The 19,373-nt window shown below is 32.1% G+C and overlaps 1 protein-coding gene across 1 annotated transcript in view; it reads left to right on the top strand.

Annotated features, from left to right (window-relative positions):
* The first annotated feature begins 6,229 nt into the window (after window positions 1–6,229).
* The window catches only part of LOC127725306 (uncharacterized), a 40,894-nt gene continuing 27,750 nt past the window's right edge, over window positions 6,230–19,373 (top strand). The window contains exons 1-2 of the mRNA XM_052232235.1: window positions 6,230–6,322; window positions 10,489–10,654. Coding sequence (XP_052088195.1) covers window positions 10,489–10,654 — 166 coding nt within the window. The 5' untranslated portion in view covers window positions 6,230–6,322. The remainder of the gene's footprint in view (window positions 6,323–10,488; window positions 10,655–19,373) is intronic.

Genomic DNA, 19,373 nt, shown 5'->3' with positions numbered 1-19,373 from the left:
ATTGAGTCTGCAATTAGGAAATTAAATACAGGAAAAGCTTCTGATGAGAACGGCATTGTATCTGAACACTACATACATGCCATTGACGTAATCACTGATGAAATAACTGACATTATAAACCAAATTTTTGAAGAATTAGACGTACCTCAGAGTCTAAAAAATGGAATTTTGACACCCGTCCTGAAAAAAAAGAAGATAAAACTATACCTGGAAACTACAGAGGTATTGTAGTCACTAGTATTTTCTCCAAGATATTCGAAACAATAATAAAAGACAGACTAGAACCTGAGCTATTTCCATCACAAAATACTCTACAGAGAGGATTCACAGAAGGCGCATCATGCCTATTTACAGCCTTTATAGTCTCCGAAACAACTATGCTATACAAGTTCCTAAAGATTGTATTAGAACTATTAACACTGGACGCAGAAAAAGCTTTTGACACTGTTACCCATGAAATACTGCTGAACAAAATGTTCCATGATGGCATTAGAGGAGATATGTGGATATTACTGAAAAACATCTATACCAATATGACACTTCAAGTTAAATGGGGAGACCAAACAACCCAACATGTCAACATACAACAAGGAATACGTCAAGGAGCCGAACTATCTACTCTCCTGTACAAAAGATATAACAACACTATCCTGAATGCAATCACAGGCAGTCACTTGGGAGCAATTCTAGGTACCATCTGCGTAGCTTCGCCAACCTGTGCGGACGACATTGCACTACTGGGTGAACCACAGGATATACAAGCAATGGTCAACATAATAGAATTCCATACTAAGAGAGACATGGTGAAAATAAACCCAGAAAAATTAGAAGTCCTATGCACATCTAAAGGAAAGAACTATCAACAAAAAACGTACACCCTCGGTGAGAAACAAATCAACAGAGTAGACAAGCTAAAGCATCTTGGTATTGCAAGGAATGTCAAAAGCAAAGTAAAAACACTGATGAAAGGCTAAAAACTGGTAGACAAACCATATGTGCACTTCTAGGATCTGGCCTACATGCACGTAAAAACTACAGAGGAAAATATTTAGACAATTCCTTAGTCTATCTGAAAGGACTGCATCCTCTGCCCTCTATATTCTCCTTGGAGCGGAACCAGTTGAAACTATATTAGACAGAAATATGCTATCATTATTTCTTACAATCTCTCGGCTTGATAATGCAGTAGAAAAGAAAATCCTTCAATGGGAACTAGAAATTGGAAAGGACTTCACAGAATCATTTATAAACAGAATAGACAAAATCTTAAATAAATACAGTCTGCCAAATTCAAAAGATATTTTAGAAAACCCGCCATCAAAATACAAATGGAAAAACATGCTGAAAAAGCCATAAATATATACTGGTCAAATATCTGGAAAGAGGAATGCCTAACAAAAACAACGATTAAATACTTGACAATCCAAGAAAACCCTACTGAAAACCCACATAATATCTGGAAAGCTGCCAGAAACAATCAGAATGACATTCGAAAAGCAGAATTCAAAAGTAGGTTAATAACTGGAACCTACATGTTTCAAACAACTAAATCAAAATTTAGTAAAAATCAAATATCTGGAATATGTGAGCTATGTACCAAAGCTGAAGAGGACATTAAGCACTTTCTGCTGGAATGTGAGTCTCTGGAGAGTGTACGACAAAAACAGATGAACAAGCTTCTATCTTTAACCGAGTTGAAAGGGGGAGGTGACAAAGCTAATTATAAAGAGGAGGATGTGCTTCAAATTATTATGGACTGCTCGAAGCTATCAACAACTAGCTTATCCCACCTAAAAGCAAATGACCTGATAGAAATAGAAAAACAATCTCAAAATTTCTGTCACCAAATGCATAAGAAACGCACCGAAATGCAAACATGATGATATATTATTTAAAGGCTGAAGTGAAACTGCTGAAACACCCAAGTAATTCTCTTCAAGACCCTCAACAATGTGAATTTACATTTAAACAACAACATTGTTACTGTATCCAGCTCTACAAACTAATATTATGCACATATATATATATATACAAAACAGCAATGATGGACCAAGCAGTCTGCATGGAATGCCAAGCTAACTGCCTCCATCTTCGACTAGATTAGCGGCTTACATCTAATTATATGCTTAGACCTTGGCAGGGGATCACCTTATATTCAAATTGTATGATATATGTAAAATTTTTTAGTTACTGATATATTTTATTTCTGGTAATCTCGTCTTAAGCTGATACCCTACTGACACAATTTAATCCCAATCTTTTTGTTTTATTTAATCAACCTATTTTTACCTTTTATCGTTTGATTTTTATCCTTTTTCTTTCATATTTTTATCCTTTAACTTATTAAACATATGGTAGAAACACCCCATTGTCTCATTAAAAGGAATCAAAACAGTTTTAAAATCAAAAATTTAAACCTAGATAGAATTATAATTGATGTAAATAGCACTTAATTTTAAACACTTGTTTTTAAAATTCACAATCTTACCTGTATATAAAGTTTTAAACTTAAGCACCCCACCACACTGTGTAAATTTATGTGTAAATATTTGATTAAGCACTAAACCCATATATCCCAAGTGGGAGTGCTCCGATATATAACGGAGGATAATACCTGTACAGAACAGATCTCACTTCCGAAATTAGTGACAATTTAAAAGCATATGATTTTATGGATTTGCATAGAAAAATTATTTAAAACTTATTCGTTAATAAAGCATTATTGTGTTATCGTGTGTTAAAAATGAGTACTAAAACACTTCATCAATGTATATGGATCTAAAACACTAGTGTAATAAATCCCGGTTCAAAATAAGTGGTGCAATCATTCCGGGTACAAAACTGAGACTACTATAGACTTATAGTAATCTCAGTACTGGTACAAAAGCACTAGTGTAATAATTCCTGGTTCAAAAACACTAGTGTGAACATTCCTTGGATGAAAACACTAGTTTACTTTGTCCATTTTTTACATAAATCAACTATGCAAGTTTTATTTAATTCAAATACCCTCCAAAAATACCAAGCCCCATTTTTTTTATATATTTCCCCTTCAAAAAACCCTCTTTAGAATCTTATGATGAGTGGTGGATATTTTACTCTGGACCCGGATTAAAAAACCTAGTGAGTTTTTGTTGGTGGATAAAAAACACTAGGAATTTTCATCCTCCGGATAAGGTACACTCAGGCGGAATCAAACCACTGTTACACAATGAACTCCTTAAAAAAAAGCAATAAAGTTTGAAGTCTTCCAGCTGGTAGGAAATTTACATTAATGCAGGGATTTATTGAATAATATGTTATAAGCCAACTTCTATTTTTTTTCAGGACACATTTTCAACAATTTATGGCATACACATGTATGACGTCACGATTAGATGTCTTATAATGATCTAGAATTTTAACTATATCAATTATTTCATCTTTTTATATTACTAAATCTTTCAATACAATGTTGGTTCTTGGTTCGATTTCAGGGATGGGAACAGAACAACTTTCTCCTCTAAGGAAGAATTCAGACTAAAAATATTATTCAAAGGATTACATTTTTCGTCGTCTCCGTGCACTATATCTTCCATTCTTTAATCGCGAATAATATTATTTAGTGGGGGTAAATCATCAGAACATTTGTTAGATTTAATAAGCATTTGCATTATCTGCAAATAAGTTTTGGATTTAGACACAGTGTTTTAGCTTCTTTCAAATTGTTCTTTTGTAGCTTTTGAACTTTATTCCTCTGCTATTTGTATCTATTAATATGAATCTTTTTTTTAGTTTCTAAAGCAGTTTTACGAAATCGGTCTCGTCTACAGATGTCTTCCCTTAGCTCATTGTCAAACCATGGTCTGTTATTGTTTCGTGTATAAACATGTCGAGTTGGGTTGCTCTGCCTTGCGATGTCATGGAGTTTTGAGTAAATGTATTGCACATTTTGTCAACATCCTCAACATCAGAAAAAAGTTTATCCCAACCGACAGAATCCAGTCCTAAAGAAAATTTATTGAAATCTGCTTAATCATAACCAAAGTTTTCTTCTGAATTATTTGGATGTAATCTTGGGCGTTCTAAAATATTTAAGATTCATCATGATCACTTATTTCATACGGCAATTTAAGTACGTCGGCAATAGAATATTTGATTGTGTCGCTGATAATCATCGGATCTAGCAATGTTCTACAATGTTCAGTCATTCTTGATGGTTTATTTATTACATTTTTTAGAGTAAAAAGATTCAATGTATCGTATTACTTATTGTTGTGAATTGTCCGTTTACTCCTTCGCATAAGTACAACAAAGAAGAAATGATTGACCTTTACCTTTTTTCTCTACCCATTTTGTCTCATCTATGTGATTTTCGAGTTCACCGTTATGTACTATGGATATATCATCCTTCAGTTAGATGACAATACATCCTCCAGCTCTGTTATGGTCCTTTCGGATTATATTCTTCGAAAATGAGGAAAGCTGCAAATCGTCAATGTTAACACTTGGATCCAAATGAGTTTCAGGTATAGTTACTATAATATCAAATTCATCATTAAGTTTTGGATAAAAAATATGCTTATTTTTTTAACTACGTATGTTTATGTTACCTATGGATAGTGAGTTTTTTTTTATACTGGTGGAAGAATCAGTATTTATTTCTGAATTCGGACCTGGATAATTCTCTATATTTCCAATAATAAGCCGTAACAGACTGTGTAGTACAGCCCTTGAAATTTTGTTCCAAGAACCGTGACTTTTTGTTAATATTATAACTAACGTTTCTAACTCATTGTACTTTCAATAGTGTCATTCTTTAATGTGCTTTTTTTTATATTAATATACAGTGACTCTAAACACATGACTGAACAACTTGAGAGAGTTGATCATGTTGATTTGACACAATATAGGAAATTACTAACCAATCAGTGCTGTTTCTTTGAGTGTTAATTTACGTACTAGGTCAATTGCGTTGTTGATTCTAATTGTGAAACATTTAATGCAATTTCTGTCATTTTATATATTAATCGATTCAATTTCTTATATTTTGAAGCGTAATCAGCTAGTTGGAAATCCTTAAGCTTTTTATTCTAACTATAACTTCTAAAAATCCATATTCTTGAATATAGATATATATAGGTCCCCAAACCCTTTCCAGAAATATCAATATTCTAAAATCAAGGTGTACTTAAAGCTACACAAATCAGAGTGTTCCTTTCCTCTTATACAACAAAAAGAAATTATCTTTTCTCCCATTATTTCAAGATTAAAAGACACGTTGTAACACATTAAGATAAAGAAAACTATACTTACATCAAACACAACAAATGGCTGTTACAAGGAAGTAAATCGTCATGCAATCATTGAAGCGTATCTGTATATATATATATATATTTAAACTTGGTGTAATCTGTTTTCCTATGATTAAGTATTTTTTGTAAGTTGTGGTTTTTTGTTTCCGTTGTATCAATCTCATTTCGACTTTTACAGTTTGTTCTTATGTTATTATGTTACGTCACTGTACCGGTTTGGGAAGGGGAGGAAGGGGTGGATTGTTCACGAAATCATGTTTTATCTGAGTATCATAATATATATTTTATATGTTAAGTCTACTCCAGAATCTCTCCATTCACGCTCTCTCCCATAATAAATTTTCCAAACTGATACAATGTCAAACAGGTAATATTCCTGGATTATACATTTTCTTAAACCAAAACTCTTAAATACATGTTTGTTCCTTAGTGAGATGTCTGCTTGCGGGTGTTACTAAGTAATCTAATTGAAGTTGAAGTTGAAGTGAATTATTACCTTTATGTTCAAAACTTTGACATTTCAATATCAAGTAGCAAGTAATTTAACATAGTTGTGCAATGTTGTATTAATGTTCAAACATTGTTTGTCAAAGTTGTGTAATTACGTAAATAAATTTGTCCTATAAAATTTAATGGATATCGTTACAAGCTATGAATACTGCTGTGTAACAGTTTGATGACACACACGTATATAATTATAGAGATAAAGATAAATTTTATTTCCAATAGAGGACCCATTATAGGCATAATCAGTACATTGATTTTTTTTATCACACAATTGCAATAGACAATACACAAGAAAATAAATATATATATGTATTCACACGTACATTATGGTCTATCTAAGTCGATAAGGAAATATTTTGGCATACTTACAAATCTAGGTGTTTGTTATTACCGTCGAGACGCGTAGTAATATTTGGATATATCGATTACACTCTGATCAGGGTTTTCCAGAAATGAATCGAAAGTTAACAAAATAAATATTCGCGGAAATATTCTACTTTGTGTTATTCAATTAAATACAGGTAAGCATTCATTATACATTTATATATATATGTATATATATTATTTATTTTGTTTTTAAGGTCAAGATATGAAAAAAACGGAGCAGATGATGATCAGTTTCATCATAGATGTTTCATAAATTATTGTTGTTATTATAATTTCGGTTTAAATAGTCATTTAAATATTACTTATTGCGTATTATTGTAGAAACTTATTTCTCACATTAGCTTACGTTTTCAAAGTAGGTCATTATTTAGCCATAATGGATAAAAGACGACCAATAGTAGCTACTCTGCAGCTTTCACAAGTCTTATACAGAAAATGATCATAAAGATTTGTTGTACACCATTTTGAAGTATACTTAATACCTTGTGGACAAATGCAATTATGTATGGTCATGGCTGTAGTACCTTTGCAGAGGCTAAATATTGTGCATTATAACATGTACTATTGTGTGTATGAAATGCTAATTATAAATTTATGACTCATCCGCCATATTGACAACAGGAACTCCCTTATCGGGTATACATTTATCATTCATGGTTCAAAAACTGTAAAATCCAACGTGTATACATCCAACATGTTTAGAAAACACTATAAAAATAATAGCATACAACACCAAACACATAGGGTTTGGAAGCTAACGATATGTGCTCTGTAACCAATTGAATCACTGAGTAAAAAGATTTACCAGGTGTCTCCATTGGTTAAGGAGAACAAGGGTGAATATGATTCCTGGAACCAGGTGCCCCAAACATTTGCCAAACCAACACAATTATTTAAAACTAGTATTAAAGACTAAGATAACTCTGGTCTCTGGCATAGGACGAACACGCATGATTATTCTGATGGGATAAATTATCTCAAAATTCCCCCTTTTCATCTGTATTTGTGAAAAAAAAATAAAACATTGAGAAAAGACTATGAAAACTCCTGTCCCTAGCAAAGGAAGAGTATGCTAGGGGGTTAAACTACATGTATTTTGATCTCTCGAAACTCTCCCTTAGTATCTGTATTTGTGATAAACATTTAGAAAAGACGTATATAAAATAAGATGGGGTAGGATTGCCAATGAGACAACTATCCACCAAAGATCAAATGAAGCGGACGTAAGCAATTATAGGCAACCGTACGGCCTTCAAGAATGAGCAAAAACACATACCATATAGTCGACTATAAAACGCCCCGATATAAAAAAATATGAAACAATTTAATTGAGAAAACTAATGATCTTATTTATAACAAAACACTACGAAAAACAAATATGACAGACACGAACCAACGCCAACCACTGAAGGCTCCTGACTTGGGACAGGAGCAAAAAGAATGAGACAGGGTTAAACACGTTTGAAAACTCCAACCCTCTTCCTAACATGGGACAGTGGTGTAACAAAGTAAGAAAAAAATATAAAAATCCGTTGATCAGATCAATACAAAGTAGAAAAACATCCAACTAAAAAACACAGACCGGACGTGGCAGGGAATTTATACATCTCTCACAACAACAAAGACACAAAGAAAAGATTTGAGAGTACTCGCAGTAGATGACAGCTATTTTAAAGGCAATCAAATCTAATAAAAATCATGTATCTAAGACTAAAATATCCATCAGAAAACATCCAATGGATTTAGTGTAAAGACTTCATCAACAGTCGGACGTTAAACAACAATCAATCAATCAATCAATCATCAACAGTCAGGAAAAAACATAATCTTGTGCAAATAGACAAGTTCTGTCCCTGGCATAGGATAGACACAGATGAGTTTCCTATAGGTTAAACAATTTTTATATTTTATACTCACCTTTGTATTGTTTCTGTTAAAACAATTGAGAAAAAACTACAACAACTGCCGTCCCTGGCATAGGATAACTTAACTGGTTTTAATAAAAAAAATTATTCTAAATAGAAATTGTATGCCAGTCTATTCTATAATATAGACACACATGAGTATTCTGAGGGGTTAAACTTTTTCTATATCTCACCCCCTTTTTGTATATGTTTTTATCGAAACATTAAGAAAAGACAACGACAACTCATGTCACTGGCACAGGATAGTAAGACACAAGTATTTTATAATTTTCCGTATCTGTATTCGAAGAAAAGATTCCGAACATACTAGGACAACTTCTGTCCCTGGCATAGGATAGACACGCATAAATATTCTGAGGTTAAGATATTCAGATGTTATCTCTATCTCTCGAAACTCAATCTTTTTATCTTTGTTTTTTTGGAAAACAATAAGAAAAGACTCTCGTCCCTGGCATAGGATATACACACACTAATATTCTAAGGGGTTAAACTATTTTTATAATTCAAACCTTTCCCATTGTATCTGTGTTTGTGAAACCATTAAACACCGACTTAAGCAAATCCTGTCCGTGGGATGTATAGGATAGAAATAAAAGATAATTCTGATGGGTTTAATTAGTTTTATATTTCAAAACCGGGTCCTTTGTATCTTTGTGTTTGGGAAATATTAAAAAAACTAAGACAATTCCTGTCCTTGGCATAGGATAGACACGCTTGAGTATTCAGCTGAGGGGTTAAAATAATTTATATCTCACTACTCAACCTTTGTATCTGCTTTTGTAGAAATGAAACAAAAAGACTAAGACAACTCCTGTTCCTGGCATTGTATAGATACAAACAATTATTGGGAGTCATTAGACATAAAACTTCCCCTTTGTCTCTGTATATGTGGAAATGATTTAGAAATTCTAAGACAACTCCTGTCCCTAGAATACGATAGACACACATAAGTATTCTGAAGTTAAGCTACTTTTGTATCTTAAAACTCCCCATTTGTATTTGTATTTGTGAAAAACATAAAGAAAAGTCTAAGACAACTCTGGTCCCTGGCATAGGATGGTCACAAATGACTTTTATGATGAGTAACTTTTGTTATATCTCGAAACTTTCCTTTAGTATTTGTTTTGTGAAAAAAATCTAGAAACTAATATTTGTATTTGGGGAACATTACATACGTACTTTAAGATCGTACAGAACATGCTAGCACCAAGTGATGATTGGACCCATTTCTTTTAACCAATAAAAATACCATGAATACGTTTCTATACAAATTTCACAGTTTGTTTATAAATACTGCATTTAATGATAACAATAAATGATTGGCATGTAATTGACATTTTAAACACTTGTTTTGTGGCACTATTTTAGTAACACAATAAACGGTACCAATTGTAGTGCACAACATACGCATTTCGACGAGTAAGATATCTTTAATGGTATTTGAGGCCGAACTATTTAAAAACCGAAACATTATATACTAGTCAACAAAAGTAACGATACACAAGTTTGAACTCCAATTTATCATAAAATATAATAAATAGGAAAAACTCTTAAATTATCCAATGAAAAACATTCATTTTCAAAGCAAATGCATATGATTAAAAGAATCTGAGCAAATTGGAAAATTAGAAAATACCGTGTTATTGAACACAGGGGTCAAATTTCTATTACGGAAAATGATGACAAAAGTCGGCACTTAATTTCGTAGATGAGAATAAAGTATTCAAATATCTGCAAAGGCGTTCAAAATTTTAAGCAGACCATGTTTAAGTTTAAAGTTTTATGTTTTAGATATCGACTTTTTTGATTTTTGGGTGAAAATACGATTTTTGAAATAACAAAAATTGCAAAACAAAAAATCGCGTTTTTGCCTTAAATCAATGGTTTTGATAATAATAATAAAATAACCCTTAATAATATTAGACCAATTGAGCAATTATTTACCTTGGAACAGTGTATCCAATTTCATGATATATGGAAAATTTATACATTGCCTTGTATCGTTTCTTTTGTTGACTAGTATACAAACGTTAAAGATCTGACCAATCCAACAATTTATTAAAGTATAGCCAAATCCTATATTCCTTAATTCAATATTGTTTCCTAAATTTTATAACAGCAACTTTCAATTAAACATTATCCGTATTTTTTATACCAGTACCAAAGTACTGCCCTAGGTATTTATCGTAATAATTATGTTTACCTGCATGAAGTATAACCATGTACCAATCGTAAGGAAACTTGGGTATAAATCTCTTTGGAATAAATAGGTCTGCTGTTGCATAAAGAAGCATGGAGAAATAGGGTATTGATGTAACAAATGATAGTACTTTTACCGTTTACCAAGATGAGCAGATGACCTTTTCTCATTTCAGATGGCGATTTTTAAAATGGATGAATGGATAATTTTGACAACGGATGGAGAGGCGAGATTCAATATTGATAGGGAACATAATGTCTTGACAATAAATAGAAAAAGTAATCCATCATATGCAATGAAATTGAGTGACGCAAAAGACATTTTCTCATTTTTAAACAACTGTAAGTATATTCCATAGCGGCGAACAAAAATAGCGTATCATCGTTTTGAAAAGTACTTACACTGTTTTCAATTAGTTTAACCATGTTAATTTCTAACCTTTATCACTTTGTCCACATAGGTCGTTTTGATACATTGAGTGTGATATTTTAAATGATAAGCTTGTTTGCAAAACTTGAATTCAGGTCTTCAGGTCCTGATTATGTGGATGTGTTTCACGTTGTTGCTTGTTATTTTTAATTGATGACAATGAAACAAAAACTTCGTGGATCTACGAATAAATCAAAAGGTATCAAACTTTGATTCAAGTACTTCTGTTATTCATCCATGTGCAGTTTAAAAGAAAGTGGTTTGAAAAAAAAAGTTTTTTTGAACTATTCAAATTTTGTATACATTTATAGCTGTATACATTTAGGTTTATCTGATTCGATACTTCACATACAACTTTCACGACTTATTAATAGACATTTTCGAAAAGTCATCTACACGGAAACTTATACCGACACCGATACATATACTGACTAACAAACAGAGGGCCCGTATCAAAATGTCAAAATATACTGAATGAATAACCTCGTAAAATTTGGTTGGACTCAGCATAGGCAAAACAAAATATAGACCGTACTTTGACCTATAATGGTTTACTTTTAAAAATTTTGACTTGGATGGAGAGTTGTCTCATTGGCACTCAACCACATCTTCTTATATCTATTGACTATTCTGTAGTTGGCTTTTATTTATTTTTTTATTCGGAACCTACGCTAGAAACACCAAGTGCTCTCGTTAGTTTTGGAATTCTTTTAGTGATAAATTTTTGATATATTCCAACTGTTTTCTTCTAATTGTCGAATCATACAGATTGAATTTTTTAAAGCAGTAATTTGAATTTTATGTAGATTTGACAGTCAGGGATATAACTCTATAGGGTTATTACAGAAAAATAACATACATTTGTTATTGTGGACTAAAAAATCAAAGAACTGTGATAACATATGTATGTTACATGTTTCAAAGGGACAATATACATCATTAGTTTAGTTAAAATGTATAAAAGTTCTATTGATATTACTTTTGTCTATATATATACTTAACTATTGAAAGATATAACAGTTCATAGTTTGCCAATTTTGCATAGTACACCTATATGTTATTACAGAAAAAATACGCCTGTAATAACTAAAGGGTGTTATCACAGCTTCTCTATATCACTTCAAAGCATTTGCTCAGACATACATCATGCTTAATTACAATGTATTTTAATTTATTGTAAGAAATAATGACCAGAGCATGTAATGAGGTTCTGCGCAAGTTTCTCAGTAATTCCCAAGTGTCTTATATAATAAGTTACATTCCTTTAATAACCTAGCCTTGTTATCACAGCTAAGTTTATCCCTTAATAGCCTCGTCTCATTGATTTACCATGGTTAATCAAAAATGAATTAATTTAATTAAAAAATTAGTTATCAAGGCTATGCATTTAGTTTCTGCGCAAAGTCTCTAGAGTTCCCTAGAGCCCACTATAAAATAAATAATTTTACAAATAACAAACATATGTTATTACAGATTTAGAAAATTTAAGGAATAAAGAGTAGACAACTCATGAAAGTATCTGTAATAACACACGCAAGTTATTTTCTGTAATAACCCTATAGAGTTATATCTTTGACTGTTTGAGGGGAAATAAAAACAATGGGCAATAATCTTATCGGAAAAGAAAATCGGGTACACCTTTTTACGTGCAAGCGTGTTTGGGTTGACTGTTTTGTCCTGAAAACGTACAAAGCAAAAATATTTGATATATCATCTCGCTTCAGATCCATTATTTTTATATACGTGCATTTTGATATAATAACATAACAAATTCTCAGCACAAAAACATGAAATATATGGTTCATGTACTTTTCTAATGTATCACAACAACAGAGTAGGTGTGTTTCAATTACAAAAAGAAAGGCTTCGTGCTACGTATACTCTAAATGTATAAACTGGATGTGTATTTCTTACTTTCGTTCATTCATTTTTCAGAGAAAAATTAAGGCATATTAATTTATTTTATTCATGATATATGAAAAAAGTCGGACACACCGTTCACTAATACCCCCTTGAATTTTTCCTAAAAACCCTTGACTTTAAAAGTGGATCTTAAAAATGCATGACTTAAACAAATAATGTTTGTATGCGTTATCTAGGGTAATTGGTCTTCAACCTCTGCAAATGTTTAGTCTCCCCTTCCACAAAATACTTAAATAGATTTTTTTATTTTTTTTTTTATTTTGGAAAATCCCCCAATGACAACCAGTTTGACAATAGTTTTAGTTGTCAAAAGGTCTAAAAGTACATAAAATGATGCTTTGTAGCTAGTAGATACATTTGTCTTTAAGATTGTTATTATCCCATTTGACTAGAATCGTCGGTTTTCAAGAGCTAAATTGATAGATAGTCCTTTTATTTTACAAAGTATAATATGAAGATCGGTCAATTCTTAGCTTTTAAACAGAGCCAACAAATAAACAAGTCATTGAAAATAATTTTTTATACAGTATTAAATGAATATCTTATAAAAGCATGTACTCATTGTTTACCTTGAGATAACCCTTCTCAAAAAGGTAACCTGTCGTCCTAGGCATAATTAGGATTAGGCGTCAGTATCGATAAGTTTTCGAAAATATCTACTATGAAGCCTATTTTGACTTTTTGATTTAATCGTCATTGCATCTCATGATATTGAGTATACACTTACAATAAAAGATTAACAACCTTACCCTTTAATAAGATTTAGAAAATTATTTTTATCGCTGATGTTATTATAATTAAAACTATAGTTATAATTAAAAAACTTAAAATCACTAAAATCACCAGTCGAATCGTTAAAGGAGTTTATACCCGATTTGTTTTACCATAATTTGCGTTTTTGATGGATGCTATAGGAGATAGAGAGGAAGATATAGAGATTATATCTAAATAAGCTTGCATGTCAAATAAAGACAGCAATTTAAAAACTGCAGACCTAACCAAAAAGAAATTTCTAAATTTAAGTCACGCTGCCATCGACTTGTTATGGGAGTTAATACCAATAAATTACGATTAGTTTTTATCTTTTCTTTTAATTGGCTTTTTCGACGAAACAAAAGTAGGTAGAGAGCATTTGTAAACAGCAAAAACGATCAACAAAATAAGATCTACAAATAATTCTAAAATGACGGAAAATGGCAGTCGACTCCTGAACCATAGATATTAACATTTGTAATACTAGTATCCTGAAATCTATTATGTATATGCTAAAACAGCAAACAGCGTAAATGATCACCATCACAAGCTCTATGAAGGCCCGTTCGGGTCATAATTCATTTTGTTACACGTACGCTAGAGGTACGCGTAACAGGTCGTTCACGTACCCTACATGTACACGTAACACTTTATTCACGTACCCTAGAGTTACGCGTAACTATTTGTACACGTACCCTAGAGGTACACGTAACTATTTGTATACGTATGCGGAATAACCTATATACTCTATGCACATGCAATGAACTCGTCTGCTGGAGAATACTAATTGAACAATTAAATCCGACCTTTTTACAACATTTTAATAAATTGATTAAAATTATTTGTTTAAACCTATATTTATATTAAACATTAATGTTGGCAACTTATTGTGTACATTGAAAACAGTATTATTCGTTTTGTTGTCGGTTGCTGCCAAATTTCAAGCAGTTTTTACAGAGTTATCCCCCGTATCCAATTCACATCCTAAATGGATATTATTAATTTCTTTCCGTTATAATTTTTAGATATCTGTATTTATTTCATTGGGATTTTTTCCTGGTGAATACTTATACTTTTCCTTATACAAAGCATTTATTCTTCAGTTGCAAGTGTTTTGAGGTATTTTTTTTTTGGGGGGGGGGGGGGGGGGGTTGTTCATAAAAATATGTTGACACGGATAATTCATTATCTAGGTAAAGGGATGACAGGTTTTCTGTTGCAGTTAGCTGCACGAACAAACAGTTACGCGTACCTCTAGGGTACACGTACTATTAGTTACATAGTGTGCTAGTGACCTAAAATATGATATATATGGGGTCAGTAAATTCCATATGGGGTGAGAGTGAAGCACGAATCCCCATATGGAATTTACTGACCCCATATATATCGTATTAGGTCACTAGCACACTATGTAACGAATTTATCTTACCGACTATCTTAACATGTGGTATTTAGACTAGTGGCTTATCAAAGTGATCATGTCTTCAATACCGTTAGTATTAAGAACCTACTTTCATTGGTCTATACAAAAAAAAAAATACCAACAATACAATAACAACTTGTTAGCTTTAAATGTGTTTTAAGAATTTATTTAAATCGTTCATCATCTATTTCTTCGTCTGTTGAAACCTTAAAGATTTTTCCTCAACACCGTGTTGTTTTAATAAAACACCACTACTAACCGTGTATTGAAATAAGCCCCGCTTACTAACCTAATATGGAATATACACGGTCTCCACGCGGTTGCTTTTAAACAATCATATTCCTAGAAATGTATAGGAGGTAAGATAAAAAGAGTTATGCGTAACATTAGGGAACGTGAAAAAAGTGTTACGTGTAACTCTAGGGTACGTAAACAAAGTGTTACGTGTACCTGTAGGGTACGTGAACGACCTGTTACGCGTAACTCTAGCGTACGTGTAACAAAATGAATTATGACCCAAACGGCCCTTCATGAAGCTCAAGATCGCCGAAGAAGTCAATAGATTGAAATTGATGCCCCTAAACAACGATTGATTGCAACTTTGTATGTGTAATTTACGCGGAAATGCCAAAGGTAAGTTAAAGCGACAGCATCAAAAACGAAAAGCGTTTCAAGCAAGAGAGGAAAATGATCTCTCCGCCTAAACTTCACCCACTCGAAATGAACTGGAACAACAAGTGTTTAATAAACTTAAATCTTGTAACAAAAACTGCTTTAAAGATCATGTTACTGAACAAGAAGCAGTTTGGACAAATTGGAAATTTTCAACAAATTCAAAATTTTAAGGAGAACTTAAATCGGATTTATTCCGAATTGAAAAGTTAAAGTCCGAAAAAATCGGCTGAAAAAAGAACATACATGTTTACAACCACAAGATACTGTTCAACAGTGGAGTTGAAAAAAAAGTTGAACTTCAAGAGTGCAACATAATCAAATAACTAAAGACGAAATTCAGAGATTCAAAGATGGAGTTTAAAAAAAAACCATGATATCGGGCATTTGTTAGGAATAAATTCAAACCCCAGAATCCGAAACGGCTTCAAACTATTTATTAAATAATTTGCAACAACGTTATCGACACGAAGGATACGAACAACGATAACCAATGTGGCACTATCTAAATTTGACAAACACGGAGAACGAGCTTCGTAGGGACAGTAACATATATTATACAGACAAAAACTGAGCGTGAGAATAAATAAATAGCCTCAAACAATATACTTTCTAATTGAAAATAATAGTATTCCCAAACCAAAATTGGTGTCTCTAAAACAAGACTATTACACTTCAAATCACATTTTTATATTTTTAAACTTTGCGGTCCTATAATGTTAAAACGTTGTCAGCGTCATCATCGTCGTCCGAATACTTATGGTTTCCATACATTATATACCTATATGGAGTTATTTTCTTTCAGAACGATAGGTTATTCTTTCGAAGAATCAACCCGAACGATACCAAATTTCAATGAAATATGCTCCAAGGCATAAAATAATTACCTGTTAAAGGTCATTATTTTCCCTGGTTAAAATGCAAATTATAATTAGTCCCCTATCGACGAAGTCGAAGGGGACTTTAGGTTTGCAATCTGTCCGTCTGTCCGTCTGTCCATCCGTCAGTCCGGCAACTCAGTTTTCCACACTTTTATTCTTCGTTCTTGAAGATATTGATTTGATATTTGGTATATAGTTTTATCATGACAAGTTATAATAGATCAAGAGCGAATTTTGTTCCGGTCTGATTATTTAGTCCAGAGTTATGGTCCATAAAAAAACTCCATAACTAATGTTAGAGTACTATGTTAAACCACATATCTGTACAAAGGGAGATAACTCATTTTTTAAAAGAAATTCTTTGGTAAATTGTTTGAGGAATTTTGTGGCAGGTTTATATGTTATTTTGTATAAACTAATTTTCTGAATGCTACATGTATATATATATATATATATATATATTTTTTTTTTATTAAGTGAAATCCTTTAATTAGATAATAGATATACAAAGATGTGTGCCAATGAGACAACTCTCCATCCAAGTCAAAATTTATAAAAGTAAACCATTATAGGTCACAGTACGGTCTTGCAACCGTAATAATCTATTTTTGTTAAGGTATATATTTCATTACATTACATTGTGTAGATAAAAGTTGTTGACCTTTTATAGATAAGTTACAAACTATATTAGTTTGAAACAAATGAAAGAAAAAAATATTTGGAACTATTAATTATATTTGATTGTAATTTGAAAATAGATATACGTTGTATTACATTATATCTAATTTTAGAGAACTATTAATCATATCTAATGTTAGAGTGTTATAGATTTCCCACACTTTTTTCATCATGCTTGAAGATATTGATTGACAATTGGTATATAGTTTTATTATGACAAGTTACAGATCAAGTTCAAATTTTTGTTTCGGTCTGATAATTTTGTGCAAAGTTATGGTCCTTGGACTTGAAAAAATTCACTCATATATTCAGTTTTCCACACTGTTTTTAGTCATGCTTGAAGATATTGACTTGATATTTTCTTTTTGTTTACACCATGACAAGTTATAGAACAAGTTAGCATTTTGTTCCAGTATAATGAATTTTTACCCGGTAGGGGACTATGTATTGCCATGCAATACTCTCAGAATGCTTGTTTACTTAAACGTATGATGGTTATCGTGTGTTGTTGTCAATTGACGAGTTTACTCTTTAATATTCCATATTTGATAGGTTTAAGACAGAAACAATCCTTTCCTCCTTTAGACTGAAATACCAGAAATCATCATTTTAACTTTCGAAACAAATGATGTGAAGTTTTGTTAACTTATCGCTACAATAAAGGGACATTATGTGACAGGGGCAGATCCAGCCATTTTTAAAAGAGGGGGGATGGGTTGCAAAAGCAAAAAAAAAAAAACAAAAAACGATTGATCACAAGTGATAATTGATACAGGTCTCGTAAAAAATAACACATTGCTGAATTGTATTCATGGAATGTCGAATGGTTGTGATAGCTTTGATCTTACTGAAACATTGGTCAATGCGGACTGATATATAAAAGCGGATGACCATTTGTTTTGGCTCTACACTCGTGGTCTGATGTTCAGACATATTGTTTTCATTATCATCTGCTTCAAGTCATCTGTGTTATCTTTTTGTTCACTTATCTATACCATGTAAGGATAGAGTTGCACAATTGACTAATTGTACCAGGTTGGCATACATGTATTTCTGGTTAGACAATTGACAGAGTACATGTCCATAAAACGGTAATTATAAGATGTAAGTATGAAACACATGGTTATATTTGGTTAGTATTAAGGATAATATATATTATCGACTAAGTAAGAGCAATAATACGAACAGTTGTGCTGGTGCATAATATATAGGTGAAAGTACCAGAGATTATAAGGGAAATGCATATATTTCAAAACATAAGGTTATGACGAATTTGCCAAGTTAGACTTAGAAAATGCTGAATGTAACGATTCTTAGCCGTAGTTGAACTCTTCTTGTTAACATTGTCCACGGCTGCTGTTGTAAAACCACCAGGATTTGAGGAAGGAACCACATATTCAATGTTGAATATTTCAAAGATGGATTCTTATAGTACTGTAGATACATGGATAATTGGATCATTCATAAACGACAAACGTAAACTGTACATTGTTGGTCATTTAGTACCTCCTTTTCTGATCCTAGCATTCATAAGAAGGCCTATATACATTAAGAGATGGGTTTAGTTCAGTTGAATGTAATATTAAAGAAGAATTGAGAAATACAAACAGAAGTAACTGCATCTGAATATTTGACCAAATTATTATCAACTAATGTTTTAAAAACTTTTGCCTACATCATGTCTTTTTGAACTACCAGCATGTGCAGCTTTTCAAATACCGTTGTTACACAAACAGATTGTTGAGATTGCTTATTTAAATGCAACTACGAAATAATCATTAAACAGGATAAGCAAGCACATGCCTTGTTAATGGCCTGGCAAGCACGAGACTACTGCAATTTTGTTCAGATCATTACTATGACCTCTTCCAATTGATCATAAAGAAAACTGTTTGAATCGAGACGTACATATTTTAGTTAAGTCTAGCTTAAATATTGGAATAACGCCAGTGTCTATACGTGAACCCTCGGTGTTGACTACTGTTCTGCAAGAATTGTATCGTAGTTACGATTTTCTATACTTTCCTGACAAATGTTTCGATGGATGTCTTTAGTATATAAATGTGGCATGCACTTGGTATTATAGGGCACTTAGTTTTACTGCAGGTACATCAAAATAAAACACTTTGTAACCTTCAATAAGGGATATTTGTTGATTTTGATATCTTTAGCGGCCATCTTTGAAAAAGCCGACATATTGAAATTTCAATTTGGGTCCATAGATTATATTGTTTGAAGCACCTGGCACTAATAAAATGACAAATTTGAACTAATATAAGAGATATTTGTTGATTTTGATAT

Source organism: Mytilus californianus, unplaced genomic scaffold (assembly GCF_021869535.1).
Source record: "Mytilus californianus isolate M0D057914Y unplaced genomic scaffold, xbMytCali1.0.p SCAF_15, whole genome shotgun sequence".
In the NCBI taxonomy this organism is placed as follows: Eukaryota; Metazoa; Mollusca; class Bivalvia; order Mytilida; family Mytilidae; genus Mytilus; species Mytilus californianus.
The sequence above is the reverse complement of the archived record's forward strand: the minus strand, read 5'-3'. Positions and strand labels throughout refer to the sequence as shown.